General features: G+C 37.6%; 1 protein-coding gene across 3 annotated transcripts in view; it reads right to left on the bottom strand.

The window, feature by feature from the left end:
- PRMT8 (protein arginine methyltransferase 8) overlaps window positions 1-19,306 on the bottom strand; it is a 75,559-nt gene that overhangs the window by 4,106 nt on the left and 52,147 nt on the right. The window contains exons 5-10 of one of the 3 annotated variants that reach the window (XR_014580050.1): window positions 14,818-14,960; window positions 14,341-14,428; window positions 9,267-9,382; window positions 2,825-2,975; window positions 1,286-1,402; window positions 159-280 (exon numbers count right to left, since the gene is read on the bottom strand). Coding sequence is in view for 2 of the 3 variants with exons in the window: in XM_083825045.1 (XP_083681171.1) it covers window positions 159-280; window positions 2,825-2,975; window positions 9,267-9,382; window positions 14,341-14,428; window positions 14,818-14,960 (620 nt within the window). In the remaining variant the exon portion in view is untranslated. Of the gene's footprint in view, window positions 1-158; window positions 281-1,285; window positions 1,403-2,824; window positions 2,976-6,927; window positions 7,725-9,266; window positions 9,383-14,340; window positions 14,429-14,817; window positions 14,961-19,306 lie in introns of those variants that run through there. The other 2 variants (XM_083825045.1, XM_083825046.1) reach the window with 2 other exon arrangements.

The following is a 19,306-nucleotide window of genomic DNA, read 5'->3' as shown; positions in this document are numbered from 1 at the left end:
TCATGAGCTTTGACGAAGCTATGACTACAGCTCTTACTAATAAACATGAATTTAGAGCCTTTAGCACGCTCATTGTTTTACTTACATGCATTTTATTTACTATTGATTAACATTTGTCATCAGTAGAGTTGGAATTAGAAGCAGTGGTGCTGACTTACCACATTTTTTGCATTTGGTTTCATGGATATCGTTCCATAGATTTCTTCTCCTCGTCTCACAGTTAGATAGTCCTCTAAGTAGAAGACAGTTTGCTTCCAGTGAGTATAGGGAGCATCAGGTGCTAAAAATATATATATGGGCATTACTATTGACCTTTAAATTGGACTTTTACCTTATAAACCAAATTAAGATTTGTAAACAATTGAAAAAAGGCCCTTCTTCTCATAGAATGATCTAACTCATATAATATATTAACAGTCATGCTTTACAACACCATTCTATTGACTGTCAATGGGTTGTCATACGATTTTTACTGAAATATGTCAGATGTGGATTCACCCAACAAGAAGGAGTCTATGAAGAAGCTTACTGATCATGACAGGGACTTTTTTGATTCTTTCCTTTCAACTTACACATATTCAAGTTGAGGAAATCTTTACCACTAAGTTATTTGAATGTCAAGAGGTGAAAATTAGTTCAAAAACAATTACACAAAACCATGGAAGAAAGCTTCATAAAAAACTGCTAATCACAGTGACACAGATGAAATCTTTGACTCATGATCCTGAAACAGCACAAAATAGATGTTTCAAGAACACAGCTGGGGATAGGGTTCTTGCACCTTGACCTGCTTTTAGTTTTTTTTTAATGCTATGTGCTATAGGTGATTGCCAGAGATGGATACTGATCTAAATGAACTCCCAGTCTTGCTTAGTAGATTCACTTTGATGCCCTGTAAGTTTATAATTAAAAGATAAATTCTGCCAAGTGTCCATCTTGGTTAAATCTGGGGTACCTTTGCTCAAGTATTTCAGTTAATTAGTTTAATTGTGTCATTAGAAATCAATACTCACTTTGGGTGTGTCTTCATTTTATATCTGTCTTCAGGCATGAACTAGACAACTATTTTGTATTTATATTTCTTTTCCCTCAAAATCCCAGTACTGCTCCTTATCTTTGGGAGAAAACTAAATATGTTATAGATCCTGAGGACAACAGCACACACTTTGCAATCCTACTTCAAACCTGGACCTCCAGTATTGCCCTACTTGCTGGTTGGAAAAGCTTGCCTTTTCAAGATAGAAAGAGCTGAGGCAGAGGATTATCCAAAATTTAGAACTCTCACCTGTTCTCAGAATGCTACACTGCAGAAATGACGTTCTTCTCAAAGAGAGGTGACAGCTAAACCATCATCTCAGCTAATGGAAAGAGATAGCCACTTCCAAAGAAAGGTCATCTTCTCCTAAAACAGGTGAGATAAACTGCCTTTTCTCTTGTTTGAGAATAGGAGAATCTAGATGATACTGCATATAGTTGGCCCCAATATCAATTCCATTCCAACAAAATTTATGTAAAGCTGCACTCAACACCTGCTTGTGACAGGGCTCCTTTTGGAACGATTATTGCAAGTGCATTTTAAATGATGTATCCAATGTTTCCTTTTTGCTTGTTAATGGATTATTCTAGAGTAGTATATTCTCAGGAGATATTTTTATTCTGCCTTGGGCGTTAGTCTTTTAGATACTTATCTCAGAGACTTTTTCCTGTTGTGTAAGACTGGCTGGTCAGGAATTAATTTGTTTATTTCTGTACATGCTATACCTGTAAACTTTAATTTAATGGTGCCAATTTCCTTTGCCCCTCTTTCAGGTTTTCATTTTACTTATTTTGATTTACTTATTTGTTTTAATTTCTGATTTAAATTCAGATGTTTGAGTAGTCCCTAGTGAACTTGCACTGTAATTTCTGCCTGTCATTGGTTACTGACACCTATCATGGTGTGGGAAGTACTGTAGTGTAAAACCTTTACAGACCAGGGAAATGTATTTACTGAAAAAACATAAGAATATGAGGTATCAAATAATATCATCCATAAGGTTATACTTCTAGAATAAAATATAAGTAAACATTTTATCAAAGTACTTCAAGTTTTGATTCTCAGTGAAGAGCTAAGAGCTGTGAGGGGGAAAAAAAGATATTTCCCAAAATATTTAACTTACATCAGGTTCCATTTACACTACTTTGAGTTGCGTAATGATGGCAGGAACAACCAGCAGCAACAATATTTTGTTGTTCTTGTCATTAAACCAGTTATGAGTTTTTTACATTTCTTGAAACACTGGCTGGTTTATTTGGTCTAGCAAACCATTCCTCATAGGAATGGAGTTATTCTTTTAAGTATCTGTTCACCAAGGTAAGTTAGAGTTTTGCAGATGGGTTGTTAGAGACGGTTTACATAAGCAGTATGAGTGCGGTTATATTTTGGGAAAAAAAAAAAAGGTATTGTTCTAGACTCAGAAAAGCAAGAAACATTTGTTGAGTTTATAGTTACATGGAAACTGAGCTCCGTCTCTTACAGAGGCAACAATCCCATGTTTAATCTGAGAAACTTGACACAGTATTAAGATAGAACTGGTAATGGGCACAAACTCCTGGCTGATTCCTTCTGAGCTCTAAGCTTGGTAGCCATTGTGGAATCCTGCCACTGCTTTTGCAGAGTTCTTATATGCAGTTGCCTTTCCGCATCCTGCTGACCTCCTCCAAAGTGACAAGAATTTTTATCACTGAAATGAAAACTTAGTGGTATAATAAACCGTCATGTACCATCTGACCAGCAGTACTGACACACCAATATAGAAATGAAACAAAAAGAAGCACAGAATACCTGTAGAAAATCCCATCTTCTTGTGACACTTTGTAAATTCGATATTAAAATAGGTGACCAAGGCATGAATGTAATCATTACGCTGAATTTGGAGGCAGAATGCAGAAGTAAATGCCAGTTCTTCAGTCTTCACCGTATAGATGTCTACTTCCTGAAGAGAATGAAAAAAAAAACACATTTATATGCAGATGTCTGCGACTTTAAGTGTTAAATATGTATTTAATCATTTCATTTAATAATTAGTAACAAAGACAACTGTCAGCCCTTTACACTGTAAGAAATCTGCAGTACATTTGAATATATGAAATCATCAGCAAATGATCCAGTTACCTGACTGAGTTGACAGTATGAGGTCAGTCACAGAAGAGTGTGCCCTTGGGAATGGCAGGAAGGAGCTGCAAGAGCTGGAGGAAATCAAGGTACAAGTGTGCTTTGGCAAATAGAGGCATAGTGGATGTTGAAATGGATATATATGTCCCAGCTCTAAGACTTTTCATCGTCAGGGACTGTCAGCATGAGGAAAGACGGCAGAATTGTTTTTATTTTTGTTTTTCATAAGAATAAACTTCTGATTTGTTTGAGCAGCTCTGGAAGGGAATATGCTTTGACTAGGTGATGTTAAGCAGTCAAAACATTTGAGGCAAAACAGGGGTCTGCTTTTTGCTGATTATGCTTTCTAATCCTGTGTCAGGTAGTGGATGCTAAATAGCAGGCACAGGGATGTTACCCTTCAACTATACAGATGGAAATCATGTAAATTATATTATGGCTTGATTGCAGTAGTTGGGAGCAACGAGTCTACAAGATGGCTTATTTTTATTGATATTCAAATCTCACTGTTCAAGGCTTAAACTGAGTTTATTTAGACTGATCTGATTTTCTCAGCTAGGTATTGCTTTTGTCTGCAATACTAACAAGACTGGTACTCAAGACAGGGAGGATACTACATCTGAAATACTATCAATTATATTTGAATGCTATGGGAAATCTTTCCTATCAGCATACTTTGTGGTATTCTAAGTGTATCTGGCTTCACTATCCTTACTGTACTTGTCAGGACTTATTTGGCAGGAGACCCTCAAACTGTTTTGCTCTCTATTATCAGGAGAATCAGTTTTAACAACAAAACTGTCCATGCTGACAGAGAAATAAAAGTTTTGTAAGCAGAAATCCAAATTTCCTCTGTTCCACCAACATGAGGACCAACACTATGAATCATATCATTGATCTCACCAGCATTACTTCAGACATACACTGCAATAATGCAGAGTAGGAACTGGAATGTCCATGCAGAATAGAGGGATCTTTTGGTGATTACATTCTATAATCTAAGAGAAGTCTGCAAAAACAGACATCAGAAGATTCAACCACATCTCAGTTACTGAGCCCTTTGCATGGGTCACGTATCATGCATTTCTGACAATCTGAAAACTTATAGTGAGATGATTTAAGCAAGCTATAGTTTCGGTCTATCTAATTCACAATACTGCTGAAGAATAACTGTAATAAAAGTGATTCTATTATATTGCATTGGCACTGTGAGTCACTACAGCTTATAACTGATCCACGCTTGTAAGTGGTCATTTAGAGCTGGGCTAGCCTTCAAATGTTCTTCCTCACACACACACAAGAAGATAAATATAAAAAAAGCATAACAGGAATAAGAATTTCAGTTCTGAACCTGGTCTGATCCCTGGTTTGGTGATCCCTTTGAATCTTACTCTGTCAACTATATATTCTGATATTAAATGTCACTGTTCATTGAATGTTGCTTGATTACAGTTAACAGTCTAGAGAATAAATCTACCTTTGCATAAAATAAGTAGAAAAGTCATGATTTACCACATTTCTTTTTAAATAACTTACTGAAAAAAAAACGAAACAAACAACAAAATGGTCATAGTTAAGCAGGGATCTCATCAAAATATAGCTCCTAATTATATTATAAAATCAAAATGTGTTAAGCTGAGCAATGACAAAAGTGTCAGAAACATCAGCTAAATAAGGATGTCCATGCTGTGGCTGATGCTGCATGAAAGACCGTGAGGCATCCTGTGGTACAGTGTTGCAGAGGGACTGATAGAGACTAAGTTTTTATAAAATGCACAAATTTAATTCTTGGGCTGTGTGAGAAGAATTGCTTTAGGACTGAGCAAATGATGTATAGAATATAATTTAGTATCACAGGGGTGATTACAGTGAAGTTCAGATGAGGTGTAGCCAGCTATGATGTTTGAATGGTATAATTTCTAGCTGAACGAAACATAATTGATGGGAGAAATGGCTCTGAATTGTGTCTACTGGTGGGAAAAATGCTGACTTGCTGATTGACCCATTTTCTCACTTAATTAAGGTTGTTTCTAGGGTGCGCTACACTTACATACTCAGCTAGGATTGGGTGGGCAAGAAGATCAGATAAACATTCAAATCTCAGTGCCTCTTTTTCTACTTCTATAAGGACTATGATTGGGGAAGGGTGAAAGAGGTTGATTGCTTTTTGTTTTGTTTTTTCTTCCTCTCCTTTCTTTTTCCTTCCACTGATTTGGACAATGAGGGTCAAATGATCACCCACACATAGGGTGTGACAGTGAAGACAGTGCTATTCATGTACTGATGTAGACTTGGGGGACAGGCAGCACTGGTAGAAACAATATTGTCAGCTTCAGAAATGGATTGATTTGAAGGCTGAGAAATAAAATCAGTAAAATTAGTTGCTAGAGAAATGAGAAAGGTCTTTTTTTTTTTCTTTTTTTAAGGAGTGCAGTATTAATGTGGGAAGAGAACAAACAACATTAACTTCTGTGTGTTTTGGATGGGCAACGAAAGGAAGAACTGATTATCAGAGATTGTTTTGTTTTCACTAGGTATCATAGCATATGCTAGTTTCTATTAAACAAAATAATGGGGGAGCAAGTGTAGCTGGGGTTTTTAAGACAGCAGAGGCCTTGGACTGCTGCTTTCTGATGGCTTTTCCTGTTTGTACAGGACGAAATCCCAAAGTTATTAGGTTGGATTTTTTTTTTTTTTTTTTTTGGCGGGGCAGGGAGGCAGGGGGATGAAGGGAGGCATAGGCAGAGTTAAATCTGAAGATGCTGAAAGACTGTGGGGAGGATAGTTGGAGAGGAAAGAGTGACAGGGAAAGTTATTTAGTGGAGGCAAGAGAGATTTTCATGTGGAGAAAAGAATGGAGAAGAAAAAAAGTGTTTGAAGACTAGGAACTAGTCAAAATAACCTAGAAAGAAAGGTGAGAAGTGGATGGCATAGGTGCTTATTGCTTTACTTCAGGAGAAGCTGGAAGAAAGGAATGTGATAAGGGAGCTCTCTCAAGTTGCAGTGAAGCAAGAGGAAAGTCTCAGAGTGTGAAGAGGAAAATGTCTTATTCTAAACTCATGGGTCAAGATTATGATGGGAGAAGGACATAAGAGTCATTGGAGTTCACAGACAAGTGCCTCACCTGTGTGGCTGGATGTCTCTCTGAGCAAAGGTAGATTTTTGCAGAAAATACTGCAGGTCCTTTGAAATTAGGCTCCATATAGGTGAATCAAGATATTTCCAAAATAGTGGAAATGTCTCAATGTATTGGATATTTGAGCATATAGGTTGGTTTTGCTTTGCAATTATGCATTTTTTTTCTCTGATAAACAAGAATGTGTATTAAAAATCATTACTTTTTTCCACCTTTCTCCCCCATTCTTTCTCCCCCCCTTTTCACCTCCCACCTTTCACCCCCCCCAAAAAACCTTTCTCCCCCCCGACAACTTTCCTCCCCACACACTTCCCCCTCCCCCTTACACCTTTCTCCCTCCCACACACGCCTTTCTCCCCCCCTTTCTCCTTCCACACAGTTTTCTTCCCCCCGCCCCCCCTTCTCCCTCTCTCTTTTTTCTTTTCTTTTCTTTTCTTTTCTTTTCTTTTCTTTTCTTTTCTTTTCTTTTCTTTTCTTTTCTTTTCTTTTCTTTTCTTTTCTTTTCTTTTCTTTTCTTTTCTTTTCTTTTCTTTTCTTTTCTTTTCTTTTCTTTTCTTTTCTTTTCTTTTCTTTTCTTTTCTTTTCTTTTCTTTTCTTTTCTCTTCTCTTCTCTTCTCTTCTCTTCTCTTCTCTTCTCTTCTCTTCTCTTCTCTTCTCTTCTCTTTTCTTTTCTTTTCGAAAGAAAGGTGGTTCATGCTTTAAATAACATTAAACTATGTAATCTCAAATTGCTATTGTGACCTGCAGGGGCTTTAAACTATTCCTGGAATGTGTGGGACAAATGGGAGAATAGAGGAAGATTGTTTTTTGTTCTTTGTGGCTAGACAGTGGAGGAGATTCAGAAGTGTTTTCCAACAGTATTTTTTATTATAAACTGGATGTGGCATATCTTTCGTTCTTGTATGGTTCTGAGTTTTTGTCACTCAAATTGCAGGTTTTTCTACAGCTCTGTGGCCAATTGATTTATTGTTATTGTAGTCTCTGATGCTGACATCAAATCAAAATTAATGAAGAGAAAAAAGTTTTGAGTCAACACAAAGGTGTATTTCTGTAATGTACGAAGGGATCAGAGAAGAGAACGTAACTGTTATACTGAATTTGAAACAAACTACTTAATTTTTTCAAGCAATGTTACTGAAAATAGTAGACCATAAGAAGGTCATTTATACACTTTTCCTGAGATATGTTTATTGACTCTGGTTACCTGTCACTGAAGATGCTTTGATCCCACTGCCCTCCCTGCCAGATTCCCTGTCCGGAATTCAGAGGCCTCCAGGAAAATTCCTATGCCCCTGGGATATATTTAAGAGATCATTCAAAGCAGAAGTGTTTCCATATCAGAGAAGTTGCTTGTATTCCTTGCACACACTGCACCAGTGCACCTGCAGTTAGAGAGTTCCTTGAGGGGTTCAAGACTTGGGTTACACCCCATTCCTGAAGAGTACAAACAAGGAAATTTTACTCATGTCCAGCATTCTAGGTTAGTGTCATGGCTACATAGCACACAGAGGTTGTTTTCTTTTGCTGGTTTTGTATAACAATTCAGAGCATCTAAACTGAGAACTGAAATAACTGCAGAACAGGGCTCCGGCTAGTCCATTAAGAATGCATCTAGCGACTAGTCCATCTGCTGACTGATGTACAGGGAACCTAGATTCATCTGGTAGGCACCCTAAGTTAGCTGTTAAAGCAGGCAGGTTGAATTGACCCCTAAAAAAACCCTTTGTGAATCAGCCATACAATCTTGAAATGCCATAATAAAACATTTGAACAATTAAACATTATTGCTTTGTTTATTCTCAAATTAGCATGCATCTTTTAAAACTGTTTATTACCAAAGAAACCAGTCCATTTTGCCACCTGATCTCTCGCTCTCCAGAGATATTTTATGGAATCTAAACAATTACTTATTTTCTGGCTTGGGCTGTTTTTAGACACAACTATCTTGTATTCCCTTTAGCACATATGTGTGCACAAAGAGTTTCTATCTTCTATTCCTTTTTGCTGTTTTCAGTAAAGGTTCTACAGACAACAGGTATGTCTTTATTTCTTGTGTATAGGAAAACTTAATATTGTGTTTATTATTGGCAAAAAAATTAAAAGAACAAAATGGAACTAAATCTTTGGGATAAATGAGCAAACTTTGGGCTTCATGTAACTGATCGTGCCACTGCTATTGAAGCAGACAGCCTTATTCATGTGAGTAGTCCCACATAACATGGGAGGAATATTAGAGCTTTGCATTCCTGTAGGCCACAGTTTCTTAACATGGTCTTGTGAACAGAGAGTAGTGACCATTCTGTCTTATACGTAGAACAGGGGACAAGTTAATCCCTGGCTGCAGGTGTTGGGGCTGAAAGAGCACAGTAACATTCTCGATAAGGCTAAAAATTAGAAATTTGCACAAAAACTAGGTTCCAATTCTGATCTCATGTTCTGGAATAAACTAGTGTTATTTCCCCAGAGCTGACCAATTCAGAAATCAATGCTTCAGTCTTTTTTACTCCAAACAATTAAAATAGCCTTTTTCAGCAGCTTGCTATCAGTAATTTTCAACCTCTATTTACAAGGTAAGGCAATTAAAATTCATATCTAAAAATACCATGTATCTATTTATCCAGTATTTGGACATGTATTATTATAAAAGTCTTAAGTTACAGCTTGACATCCACTTATAGAAGTAGCCAGATAAGTACAGAGTCAAAAGAAGCATCTCACTTTTGGGTATTCCATAAGGAGTCAAGATATTAATATTCTTGTTCTGCTCAGTGGACAGCTATGCATGTACAACATACCAGTACTAATTTAAAACTTTGTACAGTTTTCCTTCTTACTGTGATAGAATTCTATGATGATTGCTTCTGTAGCTGGTTAAAAGCATACAAAAATATTAGTAAAGCAAAAGCAGAAGGTCTCCAAAGAATTATACAGTTAGATATAAACATTCATAATTAGGTGTATTTGGAATTACCAAACCTTTATTAAACAGGCATTGGTCACCACTTGCTTTGGATCTACTATGTCCACCAGAGGCTCCTTCATGGCAACATCCCTAATACAGGTCATGTCAAAGCCGTACACATTCTCCCACCCTGTCAATGCAAATAGATGTGTCAAAGATCAGCAGTAATAATAAAAATATTTTTTTGTTTCTCAAAGCGTATTTCCTTTGAAATTATTTGTACGATCAGCTAAATTTCAGTTTTCCTCATTAACTCTTTGCTTGCTGCCACAGTAGTCTATATCATATTTTATGGATAAAGCAGTCACAGCAAAATAACTGTCGATGTATATCTTTCAATAAGTGGCCTTTGGTTTTGGGTATCCTCCCTATGCTATGTTATATGAGATTTGTTGTAGATTTTCAGAGTTTTGGATATCTGAGAGTTTTGCCCCAAATCACATAATATAGCATGTCAGGTTGAGACTTGGGAATAGCCTTCAGAAGTATTTCCTATTCCTTCTGGGTTGTATTTCCTTATTTTTGTAGTTTGTTATTTGGTCAGCACTTTGTATACATACTTTTTTAATTATCTAAGTAATTTTTAGTTTTATGAAGCAAATTACTGACAGGAGTAGAATTACATGTGTATTTCAATATTTGGAGGATCCAAGCTTTAATCTGCATGTACACTATGACTAAAAGCAAAAATATCCTCCTTCTAAACTATTTAAAAGCCATGCCGATCTTCTGTGTTTGAACTTTTCTGATTGTCCCAACAAATGCCTCTTGCGTGTTTTTTTGTTTGTTTGTTTGTTTTTTGAACAAACAGTACCCTAGGAAACAGTACAGTGGATCTGCTTATAAATCTCTTCACAAAATGAAAACAAAAGCCTGAAAAAAGTGAAATGCTGGTCTTATGAATCATCTGAATCAAGTTCCATTCAGCAATCCATTTGAAAGACTGAAAAGAAAGCCACAAAGTTGTTGTGGGCTACAGCCTGTACTGAGTAGAAGGCCAGCTAGAAAAATTCAGTGAACATTTAAAAAAATGTTTGAAAACAAGTAAAGTATGCAAGTTTGAAATGTCTTTTTTTTTTTTTCTTTTCTCCTCTGAACATAGCATTTATGCTACCAGTGTTCCTAGTGGGCTATGAGTAAAAATGAAGTATGAGCAAAAAAAATCTCTGTGGTTCTAAATGGGAGCTAAACTGGACACGAATAGTTCTCTGATATGTTACCTTTTTGTTGGGCTGTTAGTTTCTCAACATTTCAGGGGGGTTGGTGATCAAAATGTTAGTTTCTGGTACTGTGACTATATGGGAACTTCAGATTACATTTATAGAAGCCGTTTGTTTTTATGTGTTTACTTAGAAAAGATTAACAAGGAACGCCTGAAGAAAAAGTTCATTAACAGAGTTGAGGTCTCCATCACTTGATGTACTTCAGCCTAGATAGGATGCCTTTGAATATATACCACAGTCTATATTAGAAATATATCAAAGGAGTTACAAGATAAAATTCTGTTTTACATTTTGCAGGAAATCAAATTGACTACAGTAGCCTTCTGTGGCATTAAGTGTTTGGGAAATCAGAATTAATTTGAAGTTTTCTGAGTGCACTTTGAAATACTCAGCCCTGCCTCTCTTGTGAATACAAGACTCTGTCTCCCATCTTAAGAGAGGAAAAAATGAAATGTAAGGAGACACCATCAAGGAGTTATAAACCAAAAAGAGAAACAAAAACAAGGCAGCAATGCATATAGGTAGAGAGACAGAAATAATTGAATACAGAGTAAACAATGGAGGTATAAAAAGAGAGGACCAATCAGGTGAAACCAGAAAAGAATGTGTCTTAAAAGAAAATAAAATTTTAGAAAAAAAAAAAAAGCCTGAAGCTTTTTTAAATTATGGTTAAAAAAAAAGAGTTAAAAACAGGTGCATTGTCTGTGAGAAAAGAAAAAGGCTCAAGGCCTAGAAAGGAATGAGTTCAAAATAGAGATGAAAAAAGGGAATTTTTAATCCTGTGGCTTTGATTCTTTTACAGAATGAATGCCATAAGCATCCTTCTGAATCTATAAATTTTGTAATGAATTTAGCTGTCAAGGTCACCACAAAAGTGAAGAGAAAAAATCTAGGCTGTACTTGAGGAGTTGATATAATTTTCCCTTGCACTTACAGAGACCTTTTTTTTACCACCCCACTACACTGGGATTCCTTTGGCCCAAGGTAGCTTTGGCATATGCATTGGCAATTCTAACTATCGCAACTGAATTTGATTAGAGAAACAGTAAACTTCTTTTTCTGAGAGGCTCTTGAGTAGAAAAGAATGCAGAGTTAGCATTTTTATCTGCAGGTTGGCTGGACCCACAAATGTTACAGAAGCTTATATTCTTAATAGAGCTGTTTAGGCATTTTTGTGTTTTTTTTTTTCCATAACAGAAAATACCTTTATGTGAAATTGACCCACTCTAAAAAGTAAATTAATATGAGCCAAATTAAAAAGGAAAACTGAAACAATGTAGAATTTGCTCATACTATCAAAACCATTTTTTAGGAAGGACCTCTCTGAAAGGCGATGCAGCCCATAGCCCATCTGAAGTGCCTCTACACCAATGCACACAGTATGGGAAAACAAGCAGGAAGAGTTGGAAGCCACGGTGCAATTAGAAAACTGTGATTGGATTGCTATCACGGAAATGTGGTAGGACAAATCACACTGATGGAACATATCACCTCTGCAAATGAGGATGGAGAACTGGTAATGACAGATGTGGAGAAGGCAGAGGTACTTGACAAATTCTTTGCCTCAGTCTTAGTGGTCAGGCTTCCCACATCTCTGGAGTCCCTGAACCTCTAGGTGGGGGCTGGGGGAACAGAGTTCCTCCCACTGTAAGCAAAGAGCAAGTTTGGGACCTCCTGACGCAACTTAACAACTACAAGCCTATTGGCATGCAGTTCTTAAGACATGCAGTTCAGAAAGTCCAAGGTGCTGCACCTGGGTCGGAGCAATCCCAGACAGTAGTATAGACTGGGAGAAGCACTCACTAAGAGCAGCCCTGCGGAGAAAGACTTGGGGGGTTCTGGTGGACAAAAGTCTCAATGTGAGCCAGCAGTGCATCCTTGCAGCCCAGAAGACCAACTGCATCCTGGGCTGCATCAAAAGAGGTGTGACCAGCAGGTCGAGGGAGGTGATTGTCCCCCTCTGCTCTGCCCTTTGTGAGGCCCCACTTGGAGTGCTGCATCCAGGTTTGGGGCTCCAAGCACAAGAAACATGTGGACCTGTTCGAGCGAGTCCAGAGGAGGTCTACAAAGATGATCAGAGGACTGGAGCACCTCTCCTATGGAGAAAGGATGAGAGAGCTGGGGATGTTCAGTCTGGAGAAGAAAGGGCTCCAGGGAGACCTCATTGCAGCCTTTCAGTACTTAAAGGGGTCTTACAAAAAAGATGGAGAAGGACTCCTTACTCAGGTAGATAATGATAGGACAAGGGGAATGGTCTTAAACTAAAAGTGGATAGATTTAGCCCAGACATGAGGAGGAAATTCTTCACTGTAAGGGTGGTGAAGCAGTGGAACAGCTTGCCAAGGGAAGCTGTGAATGCCCCCATCCCTGGAGGTGTTCAAGGTCAGGATGGACGAAGCCTTGGCCAACCTGATCTACTGAGGGTTGGAGTTAGATGATCTTTAAGGTCCCTTCCAACCTGAGCCATTCTATGATTCTATTATGACGAAATAGATTCAAAACTTGAGAGAGCTAGGGGAGAACAAGTTGAACCTGAGCCCAGTGTATGGCACTATAGTGATAAAAGTGAACCACATACTGAGGAGATATGAGACATTTCCAGGAAAAATGGGTTTTCTTAGCCTGGCACAGTGAAGTTTAATGAAGGGATCTAATTGCTCTCTGCTACCATAGAAAGATAGAAAAAAATCAGATTCATTTCAGGTAAAGAGGAATAATAAAGTTTCAGCAAGGAAAATTCTGACTAGACATTCACAATGTTTGCTCCTGAATGTGCTTCAGCATTAGCACAAGTGCCCAGAGAAGTTACGGAAGCCTTATCACTGGATTCTGCAGGACAGGCTTTGGAGTGACCTGACTTGAATTTGAAATCTGGTGTGCTTTGAGCAGAAGGCTGGACTAGATGACCTCTACAGGTCAATTAACGCATGAGTTATTCAATGAAACTTAAAGGGAAAAGAAAAAAACAAAACAAAACAAAAACAACAACAAAAAACACATTTTAAATGTAAATGAAATGTGAATTTTATGCTTTTGTGAATTAAAAGCAAAAAACTTTATAATTTTTTTTTCACATCAAAGTGAATGGAATATTCTGACCCTTATTTTTCATTTTAAAATTCTCACGTATTGTGTTTTAAAAACCATTACATGTTTTTTCTTCTTGACAAGCTTATTATTGAGATATAATTTATTCTAAGGTTATTTCATAACCTTTACAATTTAATTGCATCTTATTAATTATTCTGTTGTTCTTGTTATTTTAAATACAAAAAATTCAGCACCTGAATGGCAAGAATTCTCTTTTTGATAGTGTTCACTACCAAAGGGGTGATAGTTTTAAACTAAAAGATGGTAGATTTACTTCCATCCCTGGAGGTATTCAAGGTCAGGCTGGATGGGGCCTTGGCCAACCTGATCTAGTGGGAGGTGTCCCTGCCCATGGCCTGGGCAGTAGGAATTAGATGATCTTTAAGGTCTCTTCCAACACAAATCATTCTATGACTCTAACTTTAATGGCTATTATGTGGGATGATATATTTACTAAAACAACAACAAAACTAAACCTCCTAAAATACACATTGTAAAATACATGTAGAGGTATCAGTATAACTCTAAATAAGGTCTACATCATTTATTCACATATCTTCCGTTTGTGTGCTTTAAATTACTGAAAGTTTCCCAGATTTATCACAAGGTTAGAGTTTTCTTAGTTTTTATGTTTATATTGGGATTCTGGCCCAGTTAGTATGATTTCTTGGCTTTTGCAAAACTTTGTCATTGAAGAGATTAAATCAGGCCACTGTAAGTCAAATATTTCAGTGAAATAACAATAGAAAGTGTTTATTGTTAGGCATGTACTCACAGTGAATTTTGAAGTCCTTGTACTGTCTGTCTTCAATTGCTACCACGTACAAAGCAGCTCGGTCTGGAAACATTAGCCCTCCTGGTTTCTGTTGATGAATTGTGGGGAAATGGATCTCGTAATCTATTCACCTGACAAAGACATCACATTTTGAACTGCACATACGAAAAACAGACAAGCACCCCTTGCATGCCTTTACTGTTTTCCTTCAGATTGTCACATCAGCTTTAATCTCAGCAATTCTTGCAGCCTGTGGCAATGTCATTAGATAGTGTCTATATGAATTACATCAGCAGTCAATCAAAACCAAATCTCTTTTACTGAGATTCCCTTTGTTAATCTCTTTGTTAAAGCCTAGGAAATTGCATTTGGAGATGTAATTGTCTCTTGTTATGGGGACAGTAGCAGAGGAAGGCTTGTAGTCAGAAAATAAGTGCTGATTGTTCCAGAAAGGAGCATAACATGCAAAGCACCTACCAGCCACTTGTCTCGTGCGAAGATGACTGTGTTTAACATTGACTCATAGAAAAGACAGTAACCCATCCACTCGCTGATGATGATGTCTACTTTATCCACAGGTAATTCAACTTCTTCCACTTTACCTTTAAATATTGTGATTACTGAAAAAAGAATCCAAAGAAATATGTTTCACATAATAAAACACCTGACTTTCTTGCTGGTGAATGACAGGTTGACCTTTTCAAAATCATTCTGTTCTTGAATGCCTGTAGATTAGGGGTGACCTCATGTGACTCAAAGGATTTATACACTAAAGCTCTCTGCAGTAAGTACAATAAACACAAGTTTTAGCATCAGTATAAGAGGAAAAAAAAAAAAAAAGCCCATAGATCAAAAACAACAGAAACAACAGAAAAATGAGGCCTTACCTGGTTTACCTGCATGATCTCATTTTACATGCCCTATGGAATTTAGTAGATTTCTAGATTACTAACTATTTAATGCAAAAATTCCACCTAGAATCCTTTAAACATTCTTGTAGGGTTACACATTCATGATCTCATTGTTGAGATATTAGAGATTTATGGAACTAGAACGTAATTATCATCTGCTTTTCAAATGTTATACTGGCTTCATAATGAGAGAACTGAGGCTTATTACATGAATTCTGGGGGCTGACTCAACTGAGAAAAGTCAAATTCAGCCTGACAGTATGCAATCAAGAAAACTTGTACAAACATGTTTCTGTAATTAAAAATGATTTTACTTTCTCTCTGCTTCATTATTTCATCTTTTATAACATACTGGTGTTCTCAGTCTGAATCTTCTCTCCAGTTTAGACATGGATGGCTTTCCACAGTTACCTAATGGGACTTCTAGAAAACATTGCTGCCAAATGTTCTGTCAACATATGAGTTTCAAGGAATTCAAAAAGCTTGACAGAAGTTTGATGTAACATAGTATCAGATTCTCAGAAACAATATATAACACAGCTCATTAAATTAATGGCAATACTGTAAACTACTTACATTAGAGTGGGGATGTTGCAAAAGTAGATCGACAGTCTATTAGCAGAACTAGTTTATAATAGTAGATATTTTACTTAAAGGAAAATTAAATACCAGTCTATATGTAGTTCACGTATAACAAATAATTTCCTGATAGGATCACTACACAATTCACCATTCTTGAAATTTTTGGATATATTTCAAAATATTTTCAAAATTATTCCAAATTCTCTAGAAAAAAATAATTTTCAGCTTATGTTCATCTGCTATTTATGTTGTTTGTTGCAGTGGACAAAATCTCATGGTGTTGTATTCTTCCTTCACAAAGTAACTGATGTGCTTTAAGTCTAGAAATAAAAATGCGAAGTGAAAATTTTACTTTCACTTACTATTGGACAGAATGACTGTATAACTCTTAATAACTGGTAATTTTTATTGATGGCAATTTTTATTGCTGAAAGTGCTCAACATTCAATTTGGGGTATATGAAGATACTTTCATTTAGCTAGAACTAGGTTAGCTGTTTGACCGTGGGAGTGTAGGCTGAGTGATTTTTAGAACATAACTGAGGAAAAAATGAGGTTTCATTTTGCCAAAATACATGCAGTATTGGTATTACTCTAACCATATGTGACTACTTTATTTGCAAACAAACTTTTAATCCAAAATAGCCCTCTAAGAAGTTGGGAAGTTCTGATTCAGACTGGTAACACAAAGTATCAGCTGATGAGAGGACTCTTTTTTCTGTTCTTTTTCAGACTGGAAAAGAACACAGTTCTCATTTCCATTCTCTAAACTCCTTCCTTTTGCAATTAGTAGTTCAATAGTTCATCTGTTGTATTGCAGACTCTTCATGTTTATAAGGTTCAGTCATTCTCTTTAGTTCTCTTTTCTCCTGAAAGAATTATTCTGGAGTCAATTTTAGCACTGTTAACAGCTGCCAGTGTAACACACCTGCAGACTTTGAAGCCATCTGTTAATACCTAGAACAGCCACAGTGTGAGCAGCAGCAAGACCAGTTCCTTCCACCTCCCTTTACTTCAAGGAATCATCACAAAACACCATGTGGGAACAAATTGTGCTGTCCCCAGCTGTATTGCATCTGTTCTGGAAACAGCAGTTTTTTTCTTGTTTCAACCCCTTTTCCTGAATCTGCATTTTTTATCAACAAATAGGTGGAAAAAAGGAAAAATTGCCATGAGCAATAATATCCTTTGGGTCAGTACTGCTAACATTAATATGAATGTGAATGTGTGTCAGTGTAAAATGTGTAAATTAGCCAGTGTCCTGCCACAGGAGAGTAGTCTCTGCTTCTTTATTCACACTTTCAAGGACTTGCTGCTGTTTAAATGAGGAAGAATGCCTGGAAAAAGTATGGACAAAGAAGCAGAGATAAATGCCATGTGAAACTTCTGGAGCACACTGGACCCTTCTTGGAACAAATTAAACTCACTAAACCAGAATTAAACTCACTAAACCAGAGAGCTGAATCTGACAATGGAGCGGTCTACTAGACGACAGTGCCAGCACAATGTAAACCACAAGTAAGCGTAGGAAGGAAAGGGGAGTAGGAGACAGAGGACTTCTTCCTTTAAGCACAGGTGAGCTGAGGTGTTTCTCATTTCATTATAGCCTTACAACTTTGGACTGTATAGAAACGGTTACATCAGCAAAGATTCAGCTGTTTTATAATAGTTTCAGACTACTGATTCTTGGGATCAGTCTATCCATACTATAGAAAATCAAACCAAATACTTTGTAAGGGAGAATTACAGAGTCACAGATTATATTAGGTCTGGATCTATCACTAAATTTCAGATGTGTCTGCTTGTGAATTGGAACGTTGTCCATTCATGCTTTTCCCACAGAGGAAATTTATGTTGGTCATCTGTTCTTCAGAAATAAAACTAAAAATATATTTGACCCAATCTTCTGAAGTCAGAATTAAATAACTGAAGTGATCTGAAAAGTCAATTGTACCATAGGTTAGATTTTCTAAAATTCCATTTCTTTTCATAATGAATTTACCCTAAGGTCCTGCTCCAAGCATCAAGAAACTTTTTTTTTTTTTTGAAAACTCACTGTTTGAATATATGCACAATTCTTGTAGAGAATCAGCAAAACAAGAATGCTTTATGAATATATATGTTTATGTGCACATTGAGATCAATTCTTTCTAGACTGACAATTCTGTCTGAATTGTTAACAATTCAAAACTGTCATGGTCAAGTTCTATACAATGTATTCTGTTACTATGTCCCTTCACGTGCAATTCCTGGTGCTGGAAATCTAAACTAACACAAATTAATTTATGGTATGCTGGTTTATGTGGCAAGGGTTTGATAGCAAGGGGACTACAAAGGTGGCCTCTTTGAAAAGAGTCCAGAAGCTGCCCCATGTTAGATAAGAGCCAGTTCCAGCCAGCTCCAAAAGGGACCTGCTGCTGGCCAGAGCCAAGCCAATGAGAGACACCAGTTACACCTCTGTGAGAGCAGATTTAAGAAAGGGAAAAAGCTGCTGCAGGACAGCAGCTGGGAGAGAGGAGTGAGAAATAACCCTGCAGACACCAAGGTCAGTGCAGAAGGAGATCGAGGAGGTGCTCCAGGTGACAGAGCAGAAGTTCCCGTGGCCTGTGGAGAGGCCCATGGTGAAGCAGGCTGTCCCCCTGCAGCCCATGGAGTACCATGGCGGAGCAGATTTCCATGCTGCAGTCCATGTGTGGAGCAGGTGGATCAGGCCTGAAGGAGTCTGCAGCCCATGGACAGCCTCTGCAGCAGCAGACTCCTGGTTGGAACTGATGCCTATGGTGAGAAGCCCATGCAGGAGCAGGTGATCTGGTGGGAACTGCTGCCCATGGGTAACCCATAGCCTGCTCCTGAAAGACTGCACCCCATGGTATGGACTTATATTGGAGCAGTTCTTGAAGAGCTGCTCTTTGTGGGAAGCCCATGCAGGATCAGTTTAGGAAGGACTGCATCCTGTGGAAGGGTCCCCATGCTGGAGCAAGGGCAGAGAGTGACTGTGAAGGAGTGGTGGAGGCAAAGCATTAGGGACAGATTGCAGCCTCCATTCCAGCCCCCAACTGGAATCTGCTCTGCACTACAGGTGCAGACTAATCAAGCTGAGGTTTGACATTGTTTCAGTGCCTTCTCCCTATTGTGGAGGAGAACATTTTCCAGACCTTTGCATCCTTCTTTTTGTGAGCCAGCTCTTATATACACTGTCTGCCTTATTATGTACCATGTCACTGTGATGTTCTTTGTGTGTTTTTTTTTTTTCCACACCATTTGAATACACATGATGTATGAGAAACTCTCTTCCCAAACAGCTACTTGTTAGTCAGAAACTGGCAGTGATAGCAATAAAAATTAGGGCAGATCTAAAACAGAACAGGAAACTAGTCCTGAACGAGCACTTGCACAGTACCAGCATGGACACAGCTAAGAGGAGAGGAAAATGATACAGCCCAGCTAGTTGTAACCTGCTTTGCTCTGAAGAAA

Source organism: Anser anser (assembly GCF_964211835.1).
Source record: "Anser anser genome assembly, chromosome: 1".
Taxonomy (NCBI): domain Eukaryota; kingdom Metazoa; phylum Chordata; class Aves; order Anseriformes; family Anatidae; genus Anser; species Anser anser.
The sequence above is the reverse complement of the archived record's forward strand: the minus strand, read 5'-3'. Positions and strand labels throughout refer to the sequence as shown.